At 35.4% G+C, this 9,871-nt stretch overlaps 1 protein-coding gene across 1 annotated transcript; it reads left to right on the plus strand.

Moving 5' to 3' along the window:
• Positions 1–72: 72 nt before the first annotated feature.
• LOC140152639 (isoaspartyl peptidase/L-asparaginase-like) lies at positions 73–7,047 on the plus strand. The gene is made up of 6 exons (XM_072175062.1): positions 73–626; positions 917–1,059; positions 2,253–2,413; positions 3,295–3,434; positions 3,609–3,719; positions 6,059–7,047. Exons 1-6 carry the CDS (start codon positions 422–424, stop codon positions 6,274–6,276), a joined length of 978 nt encoding a protein of 325 aa, XP_072031163.1. The 5' UTR covers positions 73–421; the 3' UTR covers positions 6,277–7,047.
• Positions 7,048–9,871: the final 2,824 nt, after the last annotated feature.

The following is a 9,871-nucleotide window of genomic DNA, read 5'->3' on the forward strand; positions in this document are numbered from 1 at the left end:
ATAATTGTGAAAAAGGAGAGCAAAGAATATTTGGCTCAAAGCAGAAGCAGGATTCGAACCGGCATCACTATTTAGTACTGGTAGTCAAAACAATAGAGGATTCAATTCATTTTTTTTTTTTTATTTGTCATGAGGAAAACAGCAGTATTGACAACTAAAATGTCCTATTTCGCCTTCAGTAGCTGTCAGCTGAACTAGCAGGTCATATGTTAGCACCTCTATGCTAGTAACACAAGGTGCAAAGAACTGAATTTTGGTTAAGAATGTTTGAATGAGCAAATCGCTGAGCCCTTTTATTTCAATATTTTAAATTGCTTTTAATTGATTTATTTCAGTTTAATCACTAGGTTTAGCAATATCGTCAAATGTGAACTGTAGATCCCAGGCACTCCACAGCCATCGTTAGCATCAATCAACCAAAATGAACTGCAGCACTATAACCCCAACAATAGTAATCCATGGAGGTGCCTGGGCTATTCCTGAGTCACTCCTTGAAGCTAGCTGTGTAGGTGTTCAGAATGCAGCAAGAGCTGGATACCAGATTCTTGTAGGGGAAGGTGGCTCAGCGCTGGATGCAGTACAAGCAGCAGTCAGAGTTTTGGAGGATGATCCTGCATTGGATGCTGGTAAGTTTTAGGGAGCGATAGATGATGAAGCCCTATCAATGTAACTAGTTTGGTATAAATGCCTACCCCTTAGGAAAACAACTTCACATATTTACTCCCTCACCAATGAAATTGGGTTAGTTCATAAATTCGTCTTTTTGTTTGTTCCCTTATACTATTTAAATGTGTTTTTCTGAGAGTTGCAATTAACAAAATTCAGTATGTGCATTCATGCCTATAAAATGATTATACCTATTTTAATTACGATTAGTCATTATACATGTCCTTCTTTTGTTTATTTCAACTAACAGGTACAGGGTCAGTACTGAATGTTGCAGGTGATGTAGAAATGGATGCTATTATCATGGAAGGCCAACATCTCAAAGCAGGAGCAGTAGCAGGAGTCAAAAACATCCGTAATCCAATAAACTTGGCAAGGATGGTGATGGATAAGGTCAGATCTGGTGGTGGTAATATTTTAACATTATTGTAATGACTTTGGTTTTTTTTAATCAGATCTGATCCAGCATTGGGCTATCCATACACCCCCTATGGAAGTCATAGTCTTAATCTTCCACATAGGGTATGTGAATTTCAAATCGGGTTACCTGAATGTGAGAGTCTGTTAGCAATCTGTTTTATTTCAAACTTTTTCAAAAATCAAAAAGTGCAGATTCTTCCAAATATTCCAGAATTGGGCAAAGTTTCTGTAATTTTGAATAGAAATAATTGAAAATTAGTTAATTTAATTTCATCAAATTTTGGTTATTCCAGTTGCATACACCTCCTATGGAAGACATGACCTTAAAGTCCCATTCAGTGATCCTAGCAAAAGTATTAAAAAAATAAAACTGTTTTAAAAGTGAAAGATAAGTCATTCAAATTGTCATTTGGTATTTTTGATATGAAATTTTAGCAATGAAATGAAGAAAACAGCAGTATGACAAAGTTGAAGCCCCATTCAAATATTTGTAGCTAATTTATATACTGTCAGTATATAAATTACAGATTCAAGTAAATGCCTTATTTTGTCTTAAAATAAACAGCTTTCAGCTGAACCACCAGCAGGCTATATGTTAGCACATCTATGACAATGACAAAGATACCAAAATCTGAATCTTGATGATTTTTACGATTGTTTGGATGAGCAAATCACTGAATGAACTGAAATCACTGAACTCCCACACAGGGAGTGTGAATTTAAACTGGAGTTATCTAAATGGGCAGGGCTGTCAACTCTCACACATTCAGGGTACTTCTCACGCCATGGTAGTAAATCTCATGCCATGGTAGTAAATCTCACACCAAGGTAGTAAAATCTTACAAAATCTCATGCATCTTCAAAATAAATTGTTGCCTCCCCCCCCCCCCTTACACACACACTTTTTATATTATGGAGTACCCAGGCTCAAATAATGATGGGTCAAAAATTAACAATTGTAGTCGGCAAACAACAATTCTATCCTGGTATGCCTCTGTGTGAAAGTATCTAGCGCCAAGCAATTTCAAAAAGTTGACAGCTCTGTAATGGGCACCTCCATTTGAAATCTGCACTCTTTGTGTAGGAGATATTAAATGGTCATGTCTTCCATGGGGTTTATGTATTTAAACTGAAATGGCCCATTTCTGTGCTACTTTTTCTTTCAGACAGACCATGTGATGTTAGTTGGAGAGGGCGCTAATCTGTTTGCCAGTAAGATGGGGATCTCTCAGGTGCCAAAGGAAGAGCTCGTAACACAGGAAAATATCAAGGCATGGGAACACTATCAGAATTTTAAACTTACAGTGGAAGACTTGTCCAGTAACGGGTATGTTGGAAACAGTACTAGTGCAACATTATATAGATGAGTTAACATGTGTTTATATTTGGTACATCATACACTCTGTTGGTCTGAGATATTTCATTAACTTTTCATTTTCAAAAGCAAATAATACCAACAATTTGATCAAATTTACAAGGTAATACAAGCTACATAATGTCATAAAATCAGAACAAGAAAGGTTTTGCAAGTTGGGTTTTGAAAAGATTTTATGTGGTCTAGCATGTGTGAACCCTTGGATGTGTGAAAGAGGGCATCCTGAATGTAAATCATGTGACACAATAGGTCCACTCATCTGTAAAGTCAGGCATCCCCTGGGTTTAAGGAAAGCAAAGTTGCAAAACATGGGTTGATGTGTGGCTCAATAATCTGATGTAAGCTCTAATGATAAATACATTGTTGTATGATTAACGCTTGTATTTGCATGAAGAATAAAACCCTCACAAAAATTACCAGGCCACCAAAATTACCAGGCCACTTATACAGTAACTGTTCATCATTTGGTTATCAAAAACCTTGTTATTTAGTGAAAGAATTTGCTTTATCCTTTCATTCCTTATCAGGGATGTATCCATACATCACTTACGGCAATTGAAAACCAAGGTCTGCAGAGTGGCCATGATTTGTAAATGGATGTCATGTCCTTCCTTAGGCACACCCCTGCTAAGAGCAATACGAGGTGGTGATACCCCAAAAAAACTTCTTTCTCCAAAATCAGGATCACAGAAAAATAAATTCTGTTCATTTCACCTATCATATATGCAGTATACACCTGTATGCCTTAAAGTCCTACCAACTGTAGGGCGAACACACCAGTAGTACCACTATGCTGTTCCTGATCTTCCATGCAATATTCCTATTCATTACAGGGCTGATAATAACAACACATATGGTCATGATACAGTAGGAGCAGTAGCAGTTGATATACATGGCAATGTAGCATGTGCAACATCAACAGGAGGAATCACAGCCAAGATGGTTGGAAGGGTTGGTGATAGTCCTATTATAGGTAAAGATTAAAAAACAAATATAATATTGTATCATTCCTTGGGATATACCCATGCCACCTGACAAAAAGATATGCATGATATGGGAGGGGGGCAAAATTATCAACCGTGATGAAGGGACATACTCTCTCAATCATGTATATGACCAGATATTGCAATTTACTTTGCCTATACAGGGTGTGGGGCATATTGTGATAATGCAGTGGGAGCAGTATCAACCACTGGACATGGGGAATCCATTATGAAGGTCACCTTAGCCAGAGATGTCTTGTACAACATGCAACAAGGTAAGCTGAAAGCTTGGCAGTGGATTCTACATGGATGTGCCACTAAGAAGGCTCTCAGGTATAATTACAATGGGTTCAAATTGCACAAAATTAGTTTGGACAACTTGAAGGTGCTTTTACAAAGATTCCTCAAGCGGGAAGAAAAATTGACAATTTCTTTTGATTTGATTTATTGATAATCCAGACAAGCAAACACACAAAAAGCAGGAAAAAGCTCAAACATATTCAACAAGCCCCTGGCTAATTCCCCAATAGTGAACTACATGTATATAACTTTAAAATGGGTCTATGACAACCCCATTGACGTAAAAGAAACATATTTAAATAACAAAATACACTAAAACATGCACATCAGTTATTGAAAAAGATACAGACATCTATGCAAAAGAAACTATACACTTTCGATCAAAAATCAATTCAGAATCTAGACCATTGGTATATTTAGGGTCCTTTGTTTAAAACCTCAGCCACCCATCTCCACCCATCTGAAATCAAGAACCCATGTAGGAGGTGCTAAGGTTTTAATTCCATCAGGCAATTGCTGTTTATGAAGAAAAAATGCTTAAAAGGGCCATTCAGCAATTTGCTCATTCAGAAAATTGTACAATTCATCAAAATTCAGTTTATTGCACCTTTGTTAGTAGCATATAGATGTGTTAACATAGCTGAGAACTATATATTAAAGACATTTTGCACAAAGCTGTAATATCTCTACTTTAGTATAGCCTATATATTATTACACAAGATAAAAAGAAACTTCAATTTAGCACCATTGTATATTTTGACCACAAACATTTACATTGACCCCTGGTCACATAATAAGTTCTCCTTGTCAATTGATGGAGAGTCAAACTAGAAAACCTTTCAAATTTATCCTGCAACAAAGCACTATAATATACATTATAGAATTGCATATTCATACATAGTGGTAATAAAATGAAAGTAAATTAAATTAAACTTCAACACTACTCGTTTATTTTGCTTACCGGGAGCGCTTTTGAGGAACTTCCTCGTCATCAGCCTATGTTGTTAGCTCTGATGTTTTTCTAGCCTTTTCCAAGAAAAACAGCCACAGCAGAAATATAATATCTCCATTAGCAGTTCAACAATTAGGTCTCAACAGCACAGATTTATGTTCATTACCTACAGAAAATTTGGGTAAGGCTCAGCGGCACAAAGACGTATGTCCATTAGCTACAGCACAAAGGTCTATGTCCCTTAATTGTAGCACAAAGATCTATGTCCCTCAACTGTAGGTTCAGCGGCACAAAGATGTAACTCCATTGTAGACATTTGCGGAGTTGTAAGATATTGGGATGATGAGAACCAATACAACATGGAGATCAGTCTTTGTTGGTTGTGTAATTTTGCACTTGCAGACTGCAGTTCTAACAAACAATCTGATACTAAACTAGTGAACTTTAACATCAAAAATCTCATTTCATCAAAAATGGAGTTATGTTGTTGTGCTCTGACTTCTACATAAATGCATGGACATTGCAATGACATGGAATTGGACATACCATATTCATTCCATTAACTGGCCAGAGTGCTTAACAAAGTCATTTTGGTGGGTGTTTATTTTTTACATTGTTTAAGCCAACAAAACATATCCATCATTATCAGTGTGTCGTATGTTTCAGACCATGATTAAGATTTGCATGGGCAGTTAATACATGTAAACTAATATCAGTTTGCTTGTTGTAAAGGCACTTATAGGGGCATGGGTGGTTAATAGAACAAATATGGTACATTTTTGTACCCCTGAGCCCTGGACAATTTCCATGCAATCATTCATACAACAGCTAATGGAGTATAGGAGATAGGTCTTTCTGCCGCTGAGTATTTACTATGCACATCAAATGATGGTCAGTCAAAGAGATTGTGGATGTTGTATTTGCAATATTGTTTGCTCATGAGGGAAATGGTTAAAACTCTCTCCCAAGGTGAACTGGAACCTTGGATGTACTAATTCCTGAAGCCACTACTCTGAGGACACTATGCCTGATATTCCAGAGTACTAGACCCAGGTCCGAGTATGTACAGAGGATGCCTTGGGAGTAATAAAATCCACCATCAACCTAAAGACCATTCAATATAATAACTAAAGCCAAATTTATACTCCGTCGCTGAGTGATGAGCGATTGACCAATGAGGAAGCACGCTTTTCCCAATGTAACAAAAAGTGTGCTACCTCATTTGCTAGAAACCAATCCCTCATCACTCAGCGATGGAGTATATAAATGCAGCTTAATTACTGCCTCCTTTTGAATATTGGTGGCTCTACAGTGGAATAGGCAACTTATCATCTAGCCAATAATTCTTTGTTTTAATTTCAGGTATGTCCAGTCAGGCAGCTGCTGAGAAATCATTGGACTATATGACAGAACGATTGGCTGGAGCAGGAGGGGTAGTAGTGGTGAGTAACCATGGTGATATTGGCTACCATTTTACTACAGAAAGGATGGCATGGGCATCAGCTAAAGATGGAATACTTAATTATGGTATAAATCCCAAGGAAACATTGACAGGAAAACTGTTGACAGAGGCTAGTTGATCTAGTTGCTATGGTTTGTCTGACATTCCAGAATAAACTACACATCAGGTGTTTAGTGTAAGGATTACAAAGTAAGAAAACATTTTTGATTGAATGTTTTATATTTTCTTATTTTCATTGCAATTATTTGTTGAACATTGTTAACATAACTTGAAATATAATGCAATGTGACAGTTATGAATTGAAACTAAGAAGGTGCTCTTTCATTCCAACCACTACCTCTCTTAGCCAGAATTATTTACTTGTGATGTAAATTTTGTGTGACACTAACTTCATTTATCTGTTTAACAGTAAAACAAATCAATTCACCTGTTTGATACATCCCATTCAGGAATTACCAAATTATATTATACTCAAAGATAACCGACTCAAAATTGCACCATACGTAACACTATGTCAAATCCGCTCCATATTGGTTTATCGCTCATGGCCACTTATATATTGCCAGCATTTTTGGCAAGCGCCTGAAATCAAAAAATAATTTGCATCTTTTAGCTTGAGTATTTCATAGGTTTGCACGTACAGCGCATAGCACACATTTTTGACACAATGTGTTACATGAAAATGCAAACAACTATGCACTTTCAATCACAGTTTGCTGAGTGCTAAGCGAACAGCAGCCTCCATGAGCGACACACAAACATGGGGGGGGGGGCATGTGTACTTTTTTATTCTATTCTGTTTTTTTAATAACAATGTGTGTCAAAACTTCAGTTAAATTATACTTAAATAAATGTCCAAGTCTGTATGTGTATTAGAACTGCATTTATATATTTAAACACTGAGAAAGTTTTTGCTGGCTTCTGTTTTCCAAATTTAGTATACAAATGTAATGTGAAAACTGTTATTTAACATGGTTGCTTGGTATTTACCATTAGGAAACAAATGTGATGTGTGACATGTCAAACTTTTGGGCAGGATCGTAAATGGAGAAATAGCCAAAAATCTGCCCAGGTGATTTTTTCACAATTTTGGTTTGTTGCGAATTTGTGATGTTATTAATGTTAAAATTATTGTCCGATAGTTTCAGACCGGAATATAACTGGCATCTTGTATTTTTTGAGACATTTTTCAAGGTAATTCCTACTCTCAACATTGTCAATAATATTTTTAAAGGTCGATATCTCAATTTCATAATACCATAACTTATAGGAACTCAATATCTTCACTTAGGAATGTCCGATTTCATTGGAAAAAAATGGCGTTGTGGCGCAAAATATCTCTATATTTAAGATATGTAAAAACCTCAAAATTGATAACCTACCCAAAAGTGTCTCCTTTTGACATGACACGTCACAAATAATAATGTGTGTGAAATTGTCTTTGTTTTACTGCTATTTCCCTAATTTTTGTTTGTAAAAAATATTCAGTTGCTATGTTATTTAATTCTCTGGCAGCTAAATATTCTAATACTTTAAGGGGGTACTTAACGATATAGTATAGCAATTCTGTGTAAAACCTGCAGACTTACTTTTGGGTGGTGGATGTAATTAAGACGATGCTAATATTAAGATACATGTTCATTAAAGGGGCATTTCATTATTCACAACCTCATCCCCCTGTTGTTTAAAAAAAGTTGAAATTTTTATACCATAGGAAACCTCCAGCTACATAATGTTTGAGTGCAAAAAAATTCTTGTAGATTCATTCGCTTGGCAAAAATATTGTCAAATTTGTATGTTCTGTAATACACATTGGCCTAATCATGCACAACTCACAAAATCAGAAACAACTGAAATTTTTGGGAATAAGTTTTTTTAGTGGATATCTACAGAAACATGCCATAAAATGAGGATGCTAGGATCATGAAATGCTCCTTTAAACTGTCTTTGATTTTTATTATTTCAAACTTCATTAACAATTGCCTTTTTAATAATTGTGTTTCATTTTAATAACTGTAAACTATACTGTATCCAACTAAACTACAAATTTAATGTGTGTGAAACTGATGAAATTAATGTCTTTAACAATTTGCTCTATATTTTCAAAGTTTGTGTATGAAAACTGCAATAGCTTATTTAAAGCAATAATGTGTGATTTGCATAAAGAATAGATTCTATTTAAATGTTAGTTTTCACTGATAGCTACTGATCACATTTTCCCCTTTTATTTTGAGTCAAACAAATGAGGTAAAATGAAGAAAATTGCTATTTCATTCCAGCACCTAAAATATGTGTGTATCGGTTTACTGAACGTATTATTGTCATGAATATTGGAATAGTTTTACACAGCTAGGACGAACAAATAAGACATAAGACGAATTTCGATATGCACACAGATTAGGCCTATACGTCAAGACGGACAGTGCTTTATTCATACTTATGCTAAGGCGCTATATAAATTCCGTTTATTGTTTATTGTATTGCTTACAATGTGTGTATAATCTTGCCAATCGTATTATTATCATGATTATTGGCAGAGCTACACGCAGCTGATGTGATGTACAAACAAGAGGTAAGATGAATAGCGATATGCATAGAGTGTATACTATACATCATTGATTCAATGATTCGATGTACACACACACACGTGATGTGGTTATTCAGCACTCGATCAGTGAGCTCAGAATAAAACCAGAGATACCCGGTTTTATCATAAATTATATTTTACTGTAATTAAAGCACTTCAGGCTTGGGTCTTTCACAGGGCATTTATGTATATACATCAATGCAATGGCAATTACAATGGTGCAAAAAGTAGAAATTCAAAACATATTGAGGGTGCTGCTGTGGAGCAAATCACACATGATGGCTTTAACATAGTTGCTTGGTATTTACCATTTATAGGAGATCCAAATATAATGTGTGAAATTGTGTTTGCTGTACCTCTATTTTCCAAATTTTGTGTTGTGAAAAATAATAATTTGCTCTGGCAGCTGAACATTCTACTTATCACAATTATGAGCTGCAGTTTTTGCAGACTTCCTTATGCAGTGGTTTATAATTAAGACGATGCTAATATCAGGGTACATGTACATTAAGCTATATATCCTGAACTTCAGAGAGTATATGCCCCCAGCATGTCAATTTGTGCATCGGTGATGACTTACTCTCGGTTTCAATCCAAAAGGCTTTTGGAAGATACCAAAGTGGTGAATGAATCCATTATCTTTGCTCTTTTCTGCAGATTGTGTGTGGAAAAACTATCATTTTTTTTAAATAAAAGTCCAAGTCTGTGTGTGAATGAAAATTGCATTTATTTACTTATTTAAACAAATTTAGTATACAAATTATGCAGAGTAGACTGGGAAAATGGTGAAATAATTGTATTTGTGTATGAAAACTGTAATTATTAGCTTATTTAACATGGTTGCTTGGTTTTGGCCTATTCCAGTTGAAATCCATATAATGATATATCCCCAATGGAAGACATGACCTTAATCTCCCACACAGGGAGTGAAGCACACACTCAAGTAACCCCACTTGAAAATTACACTACCTGTGTGGAAGATTAAGGACATGTCTTATTTATGAGGTGTATGGATTTCAGCTAGAATATCCCATTTTCAATAGAAAACCAATAATAATGTTTGTGAAATTTTCCAAATCTGTTTTTGTAAAAATATTCAATTGCAATTATCTTATGCAATTCTCTG

Source organism: Amphiura filiformis, chromosome 5 (genome assembly GCF_039555335.1).
Source record: "Amphiura filiformis chromosome 5, Afil_fr2py, whole genome shotgun sequence".
Classification (NCBI taxonomy): domain Eukaryota; kingdom Metazoa; phylum Echinodermata; class Ophiuroidea; order Amphilepidida; family Amphiuridae; genus Amphiura; species Amphiura filiformis.